The sequence below is a fragment of the Scyliorhinus canicula genome, chromosome 4 (assembly GCF_902713615.1).
Source record: "Scyliorhinus canicula chromosome 4, sScyCan1.1, whole genome shotgun sequence".
In the NCBI taxonomy this organism is placed as follows: Eukaryota; Metazoa; Chordata; class Chondrichthyes; order Carcharhiniformes; family Scyliorhinidae; genus Scyliorhinus; species Scyliorhinus canicula.
This window is the reverse complement of record NC_052149.1, coordinates 114624711-114645980: the sequence shown is the minus strand read 5'-3', so window position 1 is coordinate 114645980 and position 21270 is coordinate 114624711. Positions and strand designations below refer to the sequence as shown.

The window sequence follows — 21270 nt, the reverse complement described above, 5'->3', positions numbered from 1 at the left end:
CTTGTCCACCAGCACTTTAAAACTTACTGAATTGTGGTCACTGTTCCCAAAATGCTCCCCCCCTGAAACTTCTACTACCTGGCCAGGCTCATTCCCCAATACCAGGTCCAGTACAGCCTCTTCCCTAGTTGGACTGTCTACATATTGTTTTAAGAAGCCCTCCTGGATGCTCCTTACAAACTCTGCCCCATCTAAGCCCTGAGCACTGTGAGTCCCAGTCAATATTGGGGAAGTTGAAGTCTCCCATCACAACAACCCTGTTTTTTTTACTCTTTTCCAAAATCTGTCTACCTAACTGCTCCTCTATCTCCCGCTGGCTGTTGGGAGGCCTGTAGTAAACCCTCAATATTGTGACTGCACCATTCTTATTCCTGATCTCTACCCATATAGCCTCACTGCCCTCTGAGGTGTCCTCCCATAGTATAGCTGTGATATTCTCCCAAACCAGTAGCGCAACTCCGCCACCCCTTTTACATCCCCCTCTATCCCGCCTCAAACATCTAAATCCTGGAACATTTAGCTGTTAATCCTGTCCTTCCCTCAACCAGGTCTCTGTAATGGCAACAACATCATAGTTCCAAGTACTAATCCAAGCTCTAAGTTCATCTGCCTTACCCGTAATACTTCTTGCATTAAAACATATGCACTTCAGGCCACCAGACCCGCTGTGTTCAGCAACATCTCCCTGTCTGCTCTGCCTCAGAGCCATACTGGCCCAATTCCCTAGTTCTCCCTCAATGCTTTCACCTTCTGACCTATCGCTCCGGTGCCCACCCCCCCTGCTATACTAGTTTAAACCCTCCCGTGTGACACTAGCAAACCTTGCGGCCAGGATATTTATCCCTCTCCAGTTTAGATGCAACCCGTCCTTCTTATCCAGGTCACATCTGCCCCGGAAGAGCTCCCAGTGGTCCAGATAATGGAAACCCTCCCTCCTACACCAGCTGTTTAGCCACGTGTTTAGCTGCTCTATCTTCCTATTTCTAGCCTCACTGGCACATGGCACAGGGTGTAATCCCGAGATTACAACCCTGGAGGTCCTGTCTTTTAACTTTTTGCCTAGCTCCCTGAACACCTGCTGTAGGACCTCATGCCCCTTCCTGCCTATGTCGTTAGTACTAATATGTACAATGATCTCTGCCTGTTTGCCCTCCCTCTTCAGGATGCCCGCTACCTTTCTGGAGACATCCTGGACCCGAGAACCAGGGAGGCAACATACCATCCTGGAGTCTCTTTTATGTCCACAGAAGTGCCTATCTATGCCCCTGATTATAGAGTCCCCTATGACTATTGCTCTTCTGCGCTTTGACCCTCCTTTCTGAACCACGTGGTACCACGGCTCTGGCTGCTGCTGTTTTCCTCTGATAGGCTATCCCCCCCGACAGTATCCAAAGGGGTATACCTGTTCAAGAGGGGGACAACCACAGGGGATTCCTGCACTGACTGCCTGCCCTTTCTGGTGGTCACCCATTTCTCTGCCTGCACCTTGGGTGTAACCACAATTATATAACTGCTATCTATGACGCTTTCTGCCACCTGCATGCTCCTAAGTGCATCCAATTGCTGCTCCAACCGAACCATGCAGTCTGTGAGGAGCTCCAGTTGGGTGCACTTTCTGCAGATGAAGCCATCCGGGATGCTGGAAGCCTCCCGGACCTGCCACATCTCATAGTCAGAGCACTGCATCCCTCTAATTGACATTGCGTCAATTAATTAGTAAATTAAATTTAAAGGTTAAAAAAAAGTTACTGTTAACTATATGCTTCCTAGCACTAGATTTCTACTATAAATGTGAAAGCTAAATACAGTACTCTCCGATCTCTGGCTTAGATACCCCTCTAAATTATAATTAAGTAATAATTAATTATGTTTAATTAGTTTAACAATGCTTAATTTTTAAATTTAGTGTAGCTTCCCAACCAGCCAATCAGGTCACAGCTTTACTGTGATGTCACTTCAGTCCCCCCCCCCCCCCCCCCCATTTGAAAAGGTAATAAAAATAAATAAAAATCACTTACATCTCCAGGTTCTCAGATGCTCTCTGGTTCTCCCCCTGCAGATTAAAAGTTACAGGCCAGAAGAAAGAGAGAGAACAAAACGGTAGGGAAAGAGCACCTTCTCCCACTCTGCACCGAATTACCTCACTGCACCAAATTCCAAATTCCCACTCTGAATGTGTCTCCTTGACTTGCGCAAAGCTTACTGAGTGCGCTTTCTGTCTGTCTTTTACACAGACCTCAGCTAACCAGGGTGACTCACTCTACTTAAGCTTCAAAGAGAAGAATACAGTGAAGAATACAAAACATGTCAGAGTCCCGACTATCAAAGCAAATCTTCTTCACCGAGCTCAAAGAAGGATCCTGAACAAGAGGACAAAGGAAGCTCTTCAAAGACATGTTGTCGGCTTACCTCAAGAAATGGAACTTTGACATCAATGCCTTTGAGGAACCTCCTGATTGAAGGGTCGTAATTCTTCAAGGCCTGAAAAAGGAGCCTGAGAAAGGGATGCCTGCGACTTAGTGTTCAAGGACTGATCCCACCTTTTGGAAACGCCTGACAAGTGAGTGATTGAAGATGTGGCTCTAAGATCGGGCTCACCAGCCATGCAAGGACTCACAGAACCTGTGACCAGTAACACTGAATGTCTTAAGTGGACAGTCATACCCATTAGTGAATGATCATCGTATTTTATCCATTATAGTTCCTTTAATGGAATGAACATCCTTGTGATAAATCAAAGTTAAAAATAAATCATTATTCCACCTTCTGTGTCTTAAAACTCACTTTATACAGTAAAGCACCCTCTTAATGGAATTATCAGCCTCATGACAAACCAAAGTTATAAATAAATTAAAATATATCTTCCTTTCATTTAATTTGCATTTTAAACATATTTATAAAAGTTAAACACTTATAAAGCATTAACCCACTAAAAAAATGTTTTCCGATGTCTCCTGCCTCTGTTAGACTGAAACATTTCCGTGCAAATAAAAAAGTGTAAAAACCCACCAAATATTCGGTTACGTGGCCCACGTTAGCGCTGCTGGATTTTTCATCCAGCAGCGCAGGGCTTCAAGCAGTGAAAAAAAAATACCTGAGATTTTTTACACAGAGATTAAATACCGTGTGCTTCAGGCACGCATGCAGGAACGGCAGCACTTCTGGGTTGTCACCCTGCGCATGTGCGGCACACCAGCAACTTGAGTCATGAATGATGCAGGAAGATTAGGGACAATATCATTCTACTCTTTACTGACGTACATTAGCCTAGTAAAAGGCGCAGCATTAATTTGGAACAAGGTTTCGAGTTGATATTCTGGCCTAATTGTGCTGCCTTCACGATGCATGGGCATCGTTCACCAACCCTGTTGCACTTGGCATGGATCCAGGCACAACAGGTGAATCACACACAAGCCCCAAATCCAGCTCCGTGACGGCCACCGAACCGATCGCGAGTCACCCGAATCGCTCCGTCTGCCACGATTTGGATCTCTCCCTCACTGGACAAGGTCCAGATCTGAATATTCATATGAGCCTGAAGGCTCATTTAAATACGCGGACGGTGAATTCTCCTGGCCCCTGTGTCTCAACAACCGAGCCTGGGAGACCTTGCCAGGGTGCCGCTTAGTACTGGTCCACACAATGTGGGGTCTCCCAGGAAATTGAAAGTTATATAAAAATATAAAATAGCTGTGCTACAAGTAAAAACTCACTCTCCATTTACTCTGCAGCTGAATAAACACATTACTGAATTTGGAAGTGAGAAAGTAAGATCCTTGCAGATTGAAGCCCTTTCTATTTTTCTATTCAGTTCCAACCTATTTCCTGAATGACAAAGATTTATTTTATTCATTTGCATTCAATGCTTCTGCAACCAGCATAACATGTACATTTAAAGAAACAGCTGAACTCATGTAAATAATAAAGTTCTACCACTGAAACTAATGGATCTGTCCAACTACATTCGGGATATTGATCAATTTGAATGGTACTCACTGGTGTCTGTTCTATATTCATTATTCCAGGCAAGTATCATCTCTAAACATCTGTACCTGGGAAACACTCAAAAGAGCAAAGTGAATATCGAGTAGCTAATGCAGTATACTTCTAAATACACATGTGTCATGACAAGATTGTTGGAGGGATATCAAATTTACCTGGCCAGGTGTAATGGATCTGGAGAAGGGAAATCAGATTATTGCTATTTACTGTAGCTATTTAAATCGTTGGAACTGTTGAAGCACAAACTATTAACAATAGAATTCACCACTAAAGAGGAATCAGATGGTAATGGCACAACTGTACACAGAGTGACTCTGAGACACTTCAATGTTATTTAACATGTAAATGATTTTCAGTTCATAGCATGATTTTCATTACAGTGGAAGGAAGTGCTTGCTAGTGAGCTCCATTTGTTTAAACTGTTAAGCAACCTGTCGGCCTCAGAAATGATTTGTCTGTCTGGAAAAGTAGGAGGAAATGGTCATTCTGGATTTCGGAAGCCTGATAGGCAGTAATGATTACTAATTAGTATCAATGTGACACAGAAAACATACAATCATCACATCCAGTCGCTTATGGATTGCATTTGAACTGTCCATCGAACTGACCATCGTAAAATATGGAATAATTGCTATTCTACAAAACAATTTTAGCAAGAAAGTGAAAATTTAAATTTGTCACCACCTCTTGCTTATTCAATGACAAATGGGCTAAATAACGTAGGTTTGTGTTTGTATCATAAGTTACCATACTAGTCCACTCATTTGGAAAACAACATTTTGTTTTATCCAAAGCTGCAGTGCTCCAAAAACATCCTTATGATCAGTCCTGCCACAACAAAATGCATGCAAAACTTGCAATGTTTTGAGTGAAAGGTTTATTCAGTTATGTTCTCACAAAATGTTGACTCTGGTGAAGGTCTACTTGTCATACACTGTGATTGTTTAGCAGTGCCAATTCATGATAACTTTATAATACTTCACCTTCAACAGATTTATACCGTTTCTATTTATTTTAGCATTCAGAAAAGCGCTATTAAATGTGAAGCCCTCTGTTTTCAAACTAATCAATGCAGTTAGCGAACATTGTTCTGGCATAGCAATTAACCATCTGTCTCTCCACTTGGACAACGCCTACAAACTGAAAAGAGATCACTTCACCATTCCACCATGAAAGAGCAATTGTCTAAGGTTCTTCAAATCCTTGTCTTGACATGTTATTAGACATATGCTTGGAGCAGAGAGAACAGAACATGGAGAATATTAAATCTTACCTGAATGTTCCCATGAACACCTGGCCAAGTACATGTTCCTTTGTCTGGTTGTTGTAACCGTAGAAGACATCTCTGAAGAAAGTTTGGTTCAGAGGAATGCTGGCATCAGCACAATCTAGGCCGCTGGTGCAGGATTCAGAAACCAGCTGGCACAGTCGTCCATCTGGAGCTAGCTTGTAGTCTTCAATACAACTATGAAAAAAAATTCAATCAAGAAACGTAAGTCAACCGGTAAAGCACATAATACCATCACGGTTAACAAGTTCAGATCAGGTAAATCAAGAAATAACCAGGGAGCAACAAACAGTGTTAAAGGCATTTAGACTGCAGGATGAATGGAAAATTGAACAGTGGGAATTAATTCGCTCTGAGGTAATAGGACTATAATGGGCTGGAATTTACAGGCCCCACTGGGTTTGTTTTCAGTGAGAGAGCATATGAAATATGCCAGGTGGCTAGCCAACCACCTTCCCACCCACGCCCAACCTGGTACCCTTAATACAGAGAGGTGTGGGAGTGGGTATGGCACCCACTAGGCTGTCTGCCCTTGGGTTTACAGAAGCCCTTATGTCGCCAAATATTGCTCACTTAAGGTCCTCAATCCAATCCGGCTCCTCCACCATAATACGCTGTCCGGCAGAAGACAGACTAAAGTGGGCAGGCTATTTATTTTTCCACAAGCTTTGGTGAAAGGGTGGGAATGAAGGAAGTTATCTCCTTCATTCATTCATCCTTCCCTTGGCTCCTGAATACCTTCCGAAAAGTGGAATTCACATTAATTAATAGATTGCATATGCTGTTAAACATGACCCCTTAATACATGTGTTTGGTAAATAAACTCATCCAGATGCAACTCGATGCAACATTTTCAGTTCCAGTTGGTTAAAAAACACAAACTATCCAACTTAGAATAAAACTTACCGATTTACTGTAAAAAAATATATTTATGACACATAGCATGCGATTAAGCAGCCTCGTCACACCTGACCTGGTGTCGGGATGAGGCCATTGAATCTCACGAGCGTCCTTTGGCGAGGTTTGCACAAAACATCTCGCGAGATTCAATGGAATTGCACACAATGCCGCAATCTGGGTCTCATTCTCTTAGGGCTAGTTCCAGGCACACAGATTTGAATGAATCATTAGGCTCATTTAAATATCCGCTTGCTGGGTTCTTCCGGTGCCTGGAATTCACCGGCCTCGCCAGCGAGGCGTCAACCATGTACCGTTTAGTACTGGTTCACAATTTTTTCATGGCACCTGGCGGGTCTCGCTGGGGGGGTTGAGGCCATTGGGTGGTCAGGCACAGGGCAGAGTGGTACCCTGACACAACTCCTGGTATCTGCATACCTTGCCACTGCCACTTGGGCACCCTGGCACTGCCATCCTAGAGGTGCCAAGGTGCCTGGCTGATATTGCCAAGCTGGCAGGGACACTGCTGTGGTGACAAATTGGCAGTGCCCAGGTGACAGGTTGCCCATGCCAGGGTTCGGGCCCGGGGGTGGGGCCTTGTCCATAAGAAATGGGGTGAGGTAGGGCTCAAGGACTCCGGAAGAGATAAGTTGGGTGAAGTGAGGGGGTCCAGAGGCTGTGGTGGGGGTGCTGAGGGTGGTTGAAAGTTGGAGCTACCTTTACAAATGGCGTCTCGATCCACAAGTAGTCTTCCTGCAATGGCGGTGCAGGAAATGACTTAAAGAATGGTCTCGATGGGGAATTCCTTGCTGAGGCCAAGAAAAAGGCAAAGTGCCATTGAATAGCAGAGTCTTTTTTGCTGCAGGCCCTGCTAAACGTGTTATTCAGCAGACTTTAACTCATAGATTTGATCAAATATGATGCATGTATATCCTGTTATAATTGTAAATTAATTCTAAATTCCCGGAACTGTTTAAAGTACGACGTGTTACAATGTGCATAATACATCTAATGAGATTACCCCAAGTAAAAGGATTATTTTGATCATGGATGATTAGCCGTTTGTCAGATTGCAATCGCGATGAAATGGTTGCTGCTCAAATATATTCCATTCTGCCAATTTGATGATTGTGTACTCCATTAATTTAATTTCTACAACTCTTGAAAGGAAAACTGCAACTTAATTATGACCACCCGCAGGTTCAAAAGTCACTCAACTATTTTAACGCAAAGTGATCTTTTTGTATTTTTTTTGTTTTAATTAAGTAGGTGTTGTCCTTTTTAAAAATCAGAGGCGGGATTCTCTGACCCCCCGCCGGGTTGGAGAATCGTCGGGGGCGGTGTGAATCCTGCCCCGCCACTCCGACCCTAGCTGCCGAATTCTCCGGCGCCGGTTTTCGGACAAAGGATGGTATCATGCTGCGCCGGTCGGGGCCATTGGTAGTGGCCCCGCCCGGCAATTCTCCGAGCCCCGATGGGCTGAGTGGCCGCCCATTTTCAGCCAGTCCCTCCGGCATGTAACAGACATGGCCCATCACAGCGGGACCTGGCTTGTCAGCCGTCTACCGGAGTCCTCGGGGGAGGGGGGGGATCCGCCCCGGGGGGGGGGGGGGGTCACACAGCGGCCTGTCCCTCAATTGGGGCCCACCAATCTGCAGGCGAGCCTGTGCCATGGGGGCACTCTTTCCCTCCGCGCCGGCCTCTCTTGGGCTCTGCCATGGCCGGCGCGGAGAAGAAACCCCCTGCTTGTGCGAAGGAAACACAGCGGCAGTTCTGCACATGCGTCAACTCGCGCCGGCCCATGGCGGCCCTTCGGCGCCAACTCCACTGCCGCCAGCCTAGCCCCAGGAAGTGCAGAGGATTCCGCAACGTCCGGTCGGCCTGACGCCGGAGTGGTTTGCGCCGCTCTTGGCGCCAGCATCGGGCCATCCGGCCAGTTGCGGGAGAATCCCGCCCAACATGTTAAAGAGATGGTGCATTTTGCAAAACAGATCAGATGTTGCTTTTCATTAAAGGAGTTTACTGCGATCTCAATGAATCATCCAAACATCTTTCTTCCAGTCAGGATAAATAGATCAATGATAAAGAACTTTCCATAGAATTTACATCTGACTTACTTTTATTTTGTAGCACTGAATTCTATTTAGTCTTTGAATAGAGTTTATTGTGATGTATAGGGTATGTTTTTGTTGCAACATTTATCACTAAAATACCTCAGTAGATAACATCAGGTTAAATACTGACATGTAAGGTACATGTAAGTGACCTGTGCTATACAGTTCTGACTACAAAGCACACATGTTCTTTGGATTTAATGAACTCAAGAAAACTGTTTCTTCATTCAGTAAAAACACGAAAGTGAAACTGATGTTATGTATTAGATGGATGCATGTCAACGCCCAAGACAAATTTTAAAATAAAAAAAAAATAAATTTAGAGTACCCAATTATTTTTTCCAATTAAGGGGCAATTTAGCATGGCCAATCTGCCTATCCTGCACATTTTTGGATTGTAGAGGTGAAACCCATGCAGACACGCGGAGAACACGCAAACTCCACACGGACAGTGACCCAGGGCCGGGATTCGAACCCGTGTCCTCAGCGCGGTGGGCAGCAATGCTAACCACTGTGCCACCGTGCTGTCCAGCCCAAGACAAATTAATGACCTAGAAATTCTGGCATGCTTGATTTTGGGTAATTTAGCCCCATTAGCTGAACAGCTCGTGTTCAAACGGGAGATTGAGGACCCTTGAATTTTGGATCATGGATCTCATCGAGATATAAATGCTGCTGTGATAGGAGCCTTCATAAGTTATTGTTCCAAATTCTAGGTAAGTGATTAGGTTAGGTTCCTAGGTGAGAAGGAATGGGTGGACCTTAAATCTGGGGTGATCAGCATTTAGTATATGGTCAGTTAGGGACATCACAAACCTCAGGAATATGACTACAGTCTTGGATAGAGAGCTGTTGGGATTTGGGTAGAAAAATTGAAGATCTTGGAGATACTTTTGGGGGGCAGGCATTTTCTAAGGAGTGGCTGGGTCAATGTTGGAGCTGGGTTGACACAGAGGGGTTTTTGAGGTCAAAGTCGAGACTGAGGTCAAACTGAGATCTAGGTTGTGAGCAGCAGTGATTTTGGTATGTCGTTACTAGTTTTTACTCAAGTGGCAGTCCACGTTGGCATCTGCTTTCTCAAGGCAAAGCAGTTACATGACAGACTTTGGGCCCATTACAAGCAAATGAAAATTGACTAATGCCTTCTTCAGAAGTGAGTTTATCATTATCAATTCATTATGAATGTGTGCACAGGCATTGGAAGCCATTTTGATCTCCAAACAATGGGTGCTACAAATTTAAATCTTTCACCCAACATATCTTATCTTTTCAAATGTGGTTCAGGATTTTTGTTCATAATGTTAATTAAATTTGATGAAAAACAATATAGAGATGTGGGAAGGATCAAAGGGCAAGTTAAGCCCACACAATTGAGATTGACCAAGGCACATGTGAGTGGCAATCATTGGTCAGATTATGAGGACTGACCCACTAGGTGAGGATTGAAGGTCAGAATCAGAATCACAGAATTGTTACGGTGCAGAAGGAGGCCATTCAGCCCATCGTGTGTGCACCAGCCCTCCAAATGAGTATCATGAGTTGTGCCATTCCCCTGTTCTTGTCTTTGTTCAAAAGAGAGATATTAACAAAAGAATAGTGGACTGATTAGAGGAGCGAGTAATTATACATTTTTGACCAATCACTAAAACTGAAGATAGGGGGAAGTGAAGATCAAGGCCGGAATTCTCTGGCCTTTGGGATTCACTTTTCCCACTGGCAGCGCACCCTCGCCTGTGGGTTTCCCAGTGGCGTGGGGTGGCATCAATGGGAAATCCCATTGACAGGTGACAGGAGTAGAGAATCCTGCTGCCAATGAATGGCACTCCGTGGACAAACACATGGCTGGGGGACCGGAGGATCCCGCTCCAAAGCTCAGTCTAAGATGGATGCAGGCAATTCGGCTGAAAGCCTCATTCAAAGCATGAGGGCAGATATGGGGAATTAGGTGAAATGGTGGCAATTATCATGATTCAATTTTTAAAAAATAACTTGGGGGATTTGGTATGACAACTGTTCAAACAGACAATTAAACTAACTCGTGGGACGCAAATTACTCTTGAAGTAAATTCCCCAAAACATGAGTTGCAGCCACAACTAAATCTGTTGCAGTACCCTTAAAGGCTCTGATTTATGCTTTGCATAGTGGCAATGAGTCATGGTGATGTAGAATATCTGCATTTGATTAACTATGAGGCTGAACTTTAATGTTTTATATTTTTGCTGCGAGACATTTGAGTTAAGAATTTACTGAGTGTTATTAACCCTCAGGAGGTCAAGGAATAAAGATGATCCAATTCCTGTGATGTCCACAGAATATGAACTCCCCCGGTTAACGTGGAAGCGGCTTCCCCTTAACAAGGGGAGCTCTCACTAGTATAAAAACACTGACCTGGCTGCAGGTTGGGGAGGGAAACTCTTCGGGGAGTGGAGATTTTGATTGTATTATCAATAAACCTTGTTCATCGTTTTCTACCTGCAGTTTCATCTGTGGTGCTTTGGCAGATTCAACACTGAGATTCAAGAAGTAGAAACTTTCTTTTCAAACAACCACGTGACTCTAATCCCGAATCATGAATTTCAGCAAGGTCTTTCAATTAACAGTGAAACTGGGCCCTGGAATCCAGCTCTCGCCGAACCCACTTTTCTATAATTTTCAACCATGCGAAGAGCATCAAGCCTCTTGGATAAGGGCACCCTACTTGCTCAGCTGCTTGATTCGGAGGATAGTTCAGTGTAAGTGGGGTTGCTCTCTCTTGTCTACGGAACGGTGTCATGTCTCTGTGCCTGGTCGAAGTTGTTTGCTTCACTCATCAATTATAGTTCTTCACAAGAGAGAAGCAGAAGGGGTAGGGTAGCATAGAGAGAGGGACAGAGGACAAAAAGGGAAGAGTTTCTCCGGTTGTGTTTGCTTGTTTGCTGCTTCTTCTTGGCTTCCCTCAAAACTGTCAGATTATTTGTCCTGAGAGACAGGCTGAATACAGGGGCGGTCCAGTAGGAAAGGCAGTGGATTGATTAACATCCTCTGCTGCAGTCCATTTCATGGCGAGTGTGCGCTGTGATAGCAGAGAGCAGGGAGTGTATCAGAGCTATGGGATTCCCAAGAGGATGAAAAAGACGCACCAGAAATGTACGCAAATCCTGGGAAAGTGCAGTAAAGACCAAGGAACTGAGTGAAGATTGCTGCCTTGTGAAGGCCTTAGAGCTTTTACTGTGTCTGTGTTGTTTTAACAACCATCCCCACATCTGTTGTCTGAGTGGTGTAAGTTATTGTACAAATAAACTCATGGGATCGAATGGACCAATCAGATCACAGACATGCAATTTCAATTGTTTTAGTTGTTTTACACTGCAGCCACTGAAGTTGGAGTGGTAAACTTGTAGATGCTTATGTTTCAGATTCTGGAACATTCATAAGAACATAAGAACTAGGAGCAGGAGTAGGCCATCTGGCCCCTCGAGCCTGCTCCGCCATTCAATGAGATCATGGCTGATCTTCTGTGGACTCAGCTCCACTTTCCGGCCCGAACACCATAACCCTTAATCCCTTTATTCTTCAAAAAACTATCTATCTTTACCTTAAAAACATGTAATGAAGGAGCCTCAACTGCTTCACTGGGCAAGGAATTCCATAGATTCACAACCCTTTGGGTGAAGAAGTTCCTCCTAAACTCAGTCCTAAATCTACTTCCCCTTATTTTGAGGCTATGTCCCCTAGTTCTGCTTTCACCCGCCAGTGGAAACAACCTGCCCGCATCTATCCTATCTATTCCCTTCATAATTTTAAATGTTTCTATAAGATCCCCCCTCATCCTTCTAAATTCCAACGAGTACAGTCCCAGTCTACTCAACCTCTCCTCATAATCCAACCCCTTCAACTCTGGGATTAACCTAGTGAATCTCCTCTGCACACCCTTCAGTGCCAGTATGTCCTTTCTCAAGTAAGGAGACCAAAACTGAACACAATACTCCAGGTGTGGCCTCACTAACACCTTATACAATTGCAACATAACCTCCCTAGTCCTAAACTCCATCCCTCTAGCAATGAAGGAAAAAATTCCATTTGCCTTCTTAATCACCTGTTGCACCTGTAAACCAACTTTCTGTGACTCATGCACTAGCACACCCAGGTCTCTCTGCACAGCGGCATGCTTTAATATTTTATTGTTTAAATAATAATCCCGTGTGCTGTTATTCCTACCAAAATGGATAACCTCACATTTGTCAACATTGTATTCCATCTGCCAGACCCTAGCCCATTCACTTAACCTATCTAAATCCCTCTGCAGACTTCCAGTATCCTCTGCACTTTTCACTTTACCACTCATCTTAGTGTCATCTGCAAACTTGGACACATTGCCCTTGGTCCCCAACTCCAAATCATCTATGTAAATTGTGAACAATTGTGGGCCCAACACGGATCCCTGAGGGACACCACTAGCTACTGATTGCCAACCAGAGAAACATCCATTAATCCCCACTCTTTGCTTTCTATTAATTAACCAATCCTCTATCCATGCTACTACTTTACCCTTAATGCCATGCACCTTTATCTTATGCAGCAACCTTTTGTGTGGCACCTTGTCAAAGGCTTTCTGGAAATCCAGATATACCACATCCATTGGCTCCCCGTTATCTACTGCACTGGTAATGTCCTCAGAAAATTCCACTAAATTAGTTAGGCATGCTCATACTCTTAAATAAGAGATTCAATATAAGAGGATCCTCTGGAGTATAATTGATACATTCGGCAGCGTTCTAGTGTTGTGTCACACAAAATGCAAGTACAACACACATCATCTACAAACCTTAGATCTCTTGTGACTTGACAGACACTGAATCGGGGATTCACTATGTTAGAACAATTGATAATGTTGCATAGAATATAATTTGGCCACTGATTTGCAGGAACTAAGTAAGTCAAATTTGATCTCTATTAAATTAATTTCTGGGATTTTTCTGTTTGTGATTGGTTATCAGACCGACAGCTAGAGCATAGAATAGTTCATTTGGCTTTTCTAATCTATGCCAGCATTTACGCTGTGTATGACATCCCACATCTTAATTAATTGAACGTGACCTGCATATTTTCTGTTCATTTCCCCCTGTACTTGTAAACCTCTCCTAAAAATGCATCCATACCAGTGTATTTCAAACTTTTTTTCCGGGGACCCATTTTCACCAATCTGGCTGACCTTTGCGACCCACGCCGGCCGACCTGCACAACCCACAATTTTCTCTTACCTTGTTTGCTGCTGACAAAAATGGAGGAAATGGTTTTGGGTTCCTTTAGCCCCAATGGTCCCTTTGTCCCGTTGGTCCCTTTGGGCTGCGACCATATAAAAAAAATTTGGCCGCACTGGCACGCATGCGCAGTGCGGCAGCATTTTAAAAATCTGTTCCTGCCCATTTTGAAGGCCGCTCGCAGCAGGCATTATTAAAAGCCAGCTGCTGCGGCTGTTGCGCACGGGTTTGCGCGATAGGGAATGCCGCGACGGATGGCTCCGCGACCCCCCGACACCCGCCCGCGACCCACTCATGGATCGCGCCCCCGGGTTTGACTTTTCTCCTTTCTCACTTTCTGCCTTGCAACCATGAAGAGAGTGTATCAATGAAATACAACTAATACAGCTTTTCTGTTTCGTTCATGATTAAAATTATATCAATTCCTTAAAATTGAAAAATAACTCAAATTAAGAGAAGGAAAGACTCTCAGGGTTGAAATTGGTCTCCACCATTCGCACAAGTTGGGGACAGAAAATTGGCAATTCATTTTGCCCTTGCTTGATTTATTTTCTATTGAAGCCAGTAAAAATGTTTCTGCTTCTTCCACTTGCTCTCTCCATCTCTGTATCTGACAGTTTTTAGTAATTAGAACATTTACATATTCTAACTAAAAAAAGGCACAAATCAGATGATAATTAGTTATTTCCTGTCTGCTTTCAAAATTCAAATGATTTGTTTTCAATCTGAAAAGAAAAACAACACAAATTAGGATGAATTCTGTAGACTAGAGGGTTCTGCAAAGTCCCTGACACCATTAGTTTATTATTCCATTGTATTATCATTCTATGTTAAGTCACCTGCTGCATGTAATACCCTGCAATTATCACAGGGCCTCTCACCTTACACCCTCTGTATGAAAAATCAGTCTTTGTAGTCGTGCATAGTAGATAATAATGAATTGACATTGAAGTCAAAACTTTATGTTAATGCCCAAGAACAGTTTCACTCTCCCAGTCTTTCTCGCTCCATCACACACTGCTTATATTTTCTAAAGTTTACACCATACAAAATGGCAACACCAGTGTAGTCTGCCACTTTTTTTTACTTAACCTCAGGCACACATGATTTCTTAAAAAAACACTCATTGTAGGTTCACCTCAATAAAACCTTTGAAACTTGTCCCCAAGTTTTTAAAAATCTAAGGGTTGTATTCACACGCATGAACGTTTTACATGGCGTCACCTGCGTTTGACCCAGATGTATTTATGTGTGTCTGGTGACGGTCTAACCATACATGGGAGATCCAGCATCACTAATAGCTGAATTCAGGCAACCTGATGCAAAGTAGAGCCAAGCAGCCGAGTGGCCTGTTCTCTTCCTTTGCCACAGACTTCTGGTAGTAGCGATGTGCTGAGCGGTCGCACGAAAGGTGACTCTCCCTTGTGAACTTCAATTTGAGATCTCCGACCTAGACTCCCATCGACTCATCATGGGTGGAGACTTCAACATCGTACAGGGCTCAATGATGGACAGATCCAGCCCCAAATCAGGGAAACAATTGGTAATGGTTAAGGAACTGAATACCTTTATTGAGCAGATGGGGGTGGGGTAGAGCCGTGGAGGTTCAACCACCTGAGAAAGAAGGAATTCTCCAACTTCTCCTAAGTCTATTCCAAAGTATATTCCTATATCGACTTCTTTGTAGTGTGCAAATTGGTGCTTCCAGGGATAGTAGGAGCATGTGATGTTCTTTGTGCTACTTATTTCAGGATGGTTGGAGTAGTGTTCACAAAGACCACAAAATAGCTTGTACTTAAACAAAGTTATAAATTTATGAACACGGCAACCTTGGATTTGACATGTACGCTGAAAGAATACACAGCTGATTAATAATATCTAAACTACACTCATCTGCAGTTAATCTCACTACTGGTTTAAACTATGATCTATACTCACTTACACTACTGCATTAAGGTCCTTTGGATCAGTGCAGATCCGTTGCCTCCATTGGTTTTGCACATGCAGACCACTGAACTGACCCAGTCCGTTGGCTGCGTGACCTTGGAGATGACATTCTGGGCGAGATTCTCCCATCGGGAGACTAAGGGCGCGATTCTCCACAAATGCGGAGAGTCGTGAAGGCTGCCGTGAAACTGCCCGTGTTTCACGGCAGCCTCCGCGCCCCCTCCCGGGACCCGATTCTGCTCCCCGGTCGGGGCTAGCAGCGGGGCCCCGTGAACCTCGGCATCGCAGGCTTAGCGAACTTCGCTAAGCCCGCGCGCCAAGGTTAACGGCGGCTGACGCAAACGATGACGTCAGCCGCGCATGCGCGGATTGGACGGCTCCAATCCGTGCATGCGCGGATGACGTTATCACGCATATGCGTGAAACCCGCACATGCGCGGGCCGTCATGCCCCTCAGCCGCCCCGCGGACTGATCCAGCGGGGCGGCGGAGTAACAAAAAGTGCGCGGGGTTCGGACCCGCTGCCCGCGATTGGTGCCCACCGATCGCAGGCCCATGCCACCCTTGTGGCATGGTTCTCCAGAACGGCACTTTGCGGGCGTTTTCACGAACTTTCAATGAAGCAAGTGTTTTGGAGTTCATGAAAACGGCCGTAAAGGCCTGGGAAATCGGCCCATCGGCTAGGGGAGAATCGCTGCTCGCCGTAAAAAATTGCGAGCAGCGATTCGTGTCGTGGGGTGGCCGTGGGGGAGGGAGAATAGCGGAAGGTCGGAAAGGCCTCCCGCTATTCTCCGACCCGTCGTGGAGAATCGCGCCCTAAGTCTCATCGCCGGAGTGAAAACCAGGGTGTTTCACTCCGGCGTCGGAGGCTGCTCCTCCTCCCCCATTCTCCCACCCCCGGGGGCCTAGGAGCGGCGCCGCGTCGCCAGCGGTGTCCCACAGGGTTCAGTGTTGGGGCCGCAGCTGTTCACCATATATATTAATGATCTGGATGAAGGGACTGGGGGCATTCTAGCGAAGTTTGCTGATGATACGAAGTTAGGTGGTCAGGCAGGTAGTGCTGAGGAAGTGGGGAGGCTGCAGAAGGATCTAGACAGTTTGGGAGAGTGGTGCAGGAAATGGCTGATGCATTTCAACGTGAGAAAATGTGAGGTCTTGCACTTTGGAAAAAAGAATCCAAGCATAGACTACTTTCTAAACGGTGAGAAAATTCATAATGCCAAAGTACAAAGGGATCTGGGAGTGCTAGTCGAGGATTCCCTAAAGGTAAACATGCAGGTTGAATCCGTGATTAAGAAAGCGAATGCTATGTTGTCATTTATCTCAAGAGGGTTGGAATATAAAAGCAGCGATGTGCTACTGAGCCTTTATAAGGCTCTGGTTAGGCCCCATTTGGAGTACTGTGTCCAGTTTTGTGTCCAGTTTTGGGCCCCACATCTCAGGAAGGACATACTGGCACTGGAGCGTGTCCAGCGGAGATTCACACGGATGATCCCTGGAATGGCGGGTCTAGCATATGAGGAACGGCTGGCGTTCCTGGGATTGTATTCATTGGAGTTCAGAAGGTTAAGGGGAGATCTAATAGAAACTTACAAGATAATACATGGCTTAGAAAGGATGGACGCAAAGAAACTGTTTCCGTTAGGCGAGGAGTCGAGGACCCGTGGGCACAGCCTTAGAATTAGAGGGGGTAAATTCAAAACAGAAATGCGGAGACATTTCTTCAGCCAGAGAGTGGTGGGCCTGTGGAATTCATTGCCGCAGAGTGCAGTGGAGGCCGGGACGCTAAATGGCTTCAAGGCAGAGATAGATAAATTCTTGATGTCGCGAGGAATTAAGGGCTATGGGGAGAATGCTGGGAGGTGGAGTTGAAATGCCCATCAGCCATGATTGAATGGCGGAGTGGACTCGATGGGCCGAATGGCCTTACTTCCACTCCTATGTCTTATGGTCTTATGGTCTAATTACGCATGCTGGGCCTTGGCGCCACGTGAAAGCGGCGCCGCATAAATTATGCAGCACCGCGTAGATGACGTCACCTGCGCATGCGCAGGTTGGGTGGCTCCAACCCGTGCATGCGCAGTTGTCGTCCTCCCCGCGGGCGCCCCGCAAGAAATCTCAGATTGATCTTGCGGGGCGGCAGAGGAAAGGAGTTCCTCCTTGAGAGAGGCCGGCCCGCCGATCGGTGGGCACTGATCGCGGCCAGACCCCATTTGAGTGCCCCCCCCGGTGCTGGATCCCCCCCCCCCCCCCCCCCACCGGCAGTGACCAGGTGTGGACGGCGCCGGCGGGAACCCGTCATATTGGGCAGGCCGATCGGCCCATCCGGGCCGGGGAATCGCCGCTCGCCCGTTACAAACGGCAAACGCCGATTCTCCGAGTGGTCAGCCGTAAATCTCGCCGCGCTGGTTTGGGGGAGTTGGGAGAATCGTGTGCGGGTTTTGGGGCGGTGTGGCGGCACTCGCCCGGCGCCCCAGCGATTCTTCCACCCGGCATGGGGGGGGGGGGGGGAGAATTGCGCCCTCTGTTTCTGCATGCACTCAAGTTCAGCTTTGAGACACTCTCTTAATGGAGCCGGCACTCGCCGTGGTGAATGTATTACTGGTTTGGCATCCTTTCTCAACATAATCAAATATGTAAAAGGTAAGGTGCTCATTCCCAAAAAGACATGAGCATACTCGTCCAAGAGTTGTCAAATGTCACCCTGCAGCGTATCCGTCGCAGTGTCAGTTGCGTGAATACGCTTCACCAGGTTTGGCTTTTCCCAAGCATCCACTCCATTTAATAATGACTTCTCACCCTCTACCACCTCAAAGTCGATGGGTATCTCAATGTTCCCATTCTTAACAAGACAGCAGGATGCTCTTGTGACTATCGTATTACCGTTGTAATCTGTGAGCCTGCAGATGGATTGCTTTATTAGTGGTTTGTCATAAGATTGCCTTAAAGATCATTCCATGATAACAGTTGCGTGTGCTCCTGTCAATTTTAAATGGTATTAGGTTCCATTTATTTCCAATGAGATAGTCCACTCCTTAATTATCTTCGAGAGCTCGTGCACTGGTCTCTCATTTTGATCCAATAAATTAATCCTCGTGACTGCTTCTGTCATGGAAGTATCTCAAAGTGAATATGATGAGCAATCTTCCCTATCCGAAAAGATGTTCTCTTCACTCTTCACACTTTGGATCTGTCTGAAATCACTATTGGACTTTTTAAATGTGGTTCCTGCTACAGTTGCTGATAAATGACACTGTGCTGCAAGGTGGTTCAACTTGCAGCAATGGAACATTGATTGCCTTTGGTCAGACAATTTTTTTAATTTTGGGCGAGTCCACACGTGTTCACGCCATCACACTTGTGATGTCACTCTCAAAATGACCATCGTCCATTGAACGCAATTTTCTTTGCTGAAACACAGCATTAATTGCGTCAGACATGTTTCCCGATCTTGCACTCTTTGCTTTAGCCACAAACTCCGCATATTTACTCGTTACCTGTTCACTGGCTTTGCACAAATTAATTGCATCTTCAAGCGGTAAAACCAGTCATCTTAGCATTTTCTCGTGCAAATGTTCATCATTTATCCTGAACACAACTTGATCACGCAGCATAGAAGCGGAGGCTGAGGAAAAATTATAGGACGGCACTCGCAACTTTAAAGTTATGATGGAGGAATCTACTGACTGCCCTCGTAACTGCAGCCATTTTCTGAACGTGTAGCGTTCATAGAATATTTGTAGGCTCATTAATTTTTGTAGCACCATGTTGTATTTATTTTTATCCTCATTTGCACTAAATTCAAATAAATTATAAAGTTCTAATGCTTGTGGTCCAGCCAAATTTAATAAGAGTGCTATTTTCCTTTGGTCTGAGGCACTTTGCAGCACAGAGGCAGAAAAGAAAACTTCAAACTGCTGTTTAAAGAATGCCCAGATTTGGCATAGTTTGCCATGTGTCTTGAAGTGGTCAGACTTCTTGAGACCCTCCATCTTCCGATTAGTCTTCATTGTAGATTTTCTGAGTTCTGTAGCTTCTTGATTGTTTCTTCAATTTCCTAATGCTAATCTTTCCTAATCTAACTGTTGATTACAAATAGAAATAGATACCTGGTACCATGTGGTGTTGTTTGTGTTGCTTATTTCAGGATGATTTGTGTAGTGTTCTCAAAGACCACAAAATAGCTTTACCTTAAACAAAGCTATACATTTATTAACACTACTAACTTGGATTCAACACGTAGTCCTAAAGAATACACAGTTGATTAATAACTTCTAAACTACACTCATCAACAGCTATTCTCACTACCGGTTTAACTGTGATCCATACTCACTTCCACTATTTGTATTTCTGACTCTCAGTAGCTAGCTCCTGCACATATGCTACCACATGGCTTAGCATCATTACCTTATATAGTTGTGACTGTAGCTCCCTCTAATGGTTACTCTCGACACTTCATTAACCCTTGCAGTACTGACAGTTATGATAATACCACAGGGCGGAATACTCCGCAATAGTAATCTCGCACCACATTACGTAGATGTGAGGTTGGAAACAGGACGGGCCCAGTGCCCCCCATAGAGGCTGAACACAGCCCTCCTCACCGATAAGGGATTCTACAAAAGGATGTCACAAACCATCAACGGTATGAAACCTGTAACCAAAATGGGGATGTCTCACCCTCTGCATTCTGGGAGGCACTGAAGGCGTTGATAAGGGGGGAAATAATAGCATACCTGGCTCTTAGGGACAGGAAGGAGAGGGCGGCTAGGTAGCGGCTGATCTATTCCATATTGGATGTGGATCGACGATACGTCCAACCATAGAACTACTGGCAGAGAGAAAAAAACAAGAAATCGAATTTGACCTGCTCTCCATGGGGTAAGTAGTGAACCAGATCGCCAGACACAGGGGGGCTTTTATTTACTTTTATTTTATAAATTTAGAGTACCCAATTCATTTTTTCCAATTGAGGGGCAATTTAGCATTACCAATCCACCTACCCTGCACATCTTTTTTGTTGTGGGGGCGAAACCCACGCAAACAAGGGGAGAATGTGCAATCTCCACATGGAAAGTGACCCAGAGCTGGGATCAAACTTGGGACCTCGGCGCCATGAGGCAGCAGTGCTAACCACTGCGCCACCGTGCTGCCCATACAGGGGACCTTTTATGAGCCTCGAGACAAGGCCAGCCAGCTGCTGCCACACCAGCTGAGAATGCAGGCAGACATGAGGGAGATAGCGCAAGTGAAGGATAGGAATGGCAAACTAGTTACGGTGCCAGACAGAATCAATGAAGCCTTTGCAACTTTCTACAGTGAGCTGTACACCTCCAAGACCCCGGAGGGGGACTCGAAGATTAAATAGTTTCTCGACGGGCCGTGGGTGAGGTAAAGAGACAGGAAACACCACAAGAACTCAGTGAAGTAATGGAGAGCATCCAATCCATGCAGTTGGGGAAGGCCCGGACGGGTTGCTGGTGGATTTCTATAAAACATTAGCGGCAGTGTTGGCCCCGCACTTGCGGGATATGTTCAATGACTTGCTTTAGGGAGGGACCCTGCCGCCAACACTGGCACAGACCTCAATATCGCTGATCCCGAAAATAGTCAAAGACCCGGTGGAGTACGGGTCATACAGACCTATCTCACTCTTGAACACTGATGACAAAGTCCTGGTGAAGGCGCTGGCGAGGAGCCAGGAGAGTTGTGTTCCAGAGATAATCGTGGATGATTAGACGGGCTTTGTTAGCCAATGGTGAACATCAGATGCCTGCTGCAT

At 45.4% G+C, this 21270-nt stretch overlaps 1 protein-coding gene across 1 annotated transcript in view; it reads right to left on the bottom strand.

The window, feature by feature from the left end:
- The window catches only part of LOC119964903 (astrotactin-1-like), a 3158558-nt gene that overhangs the window by 1068397 nt on the left and 2068891 nt on the right, over positions 1-21270 (bottom strand). The window contains 1 exon segment of the mRNA XM_038795000.1: positions 5276-5467. Coding sequence (XP_038650928.1) covers positions 5276-5467 — 192 coding nt within the window.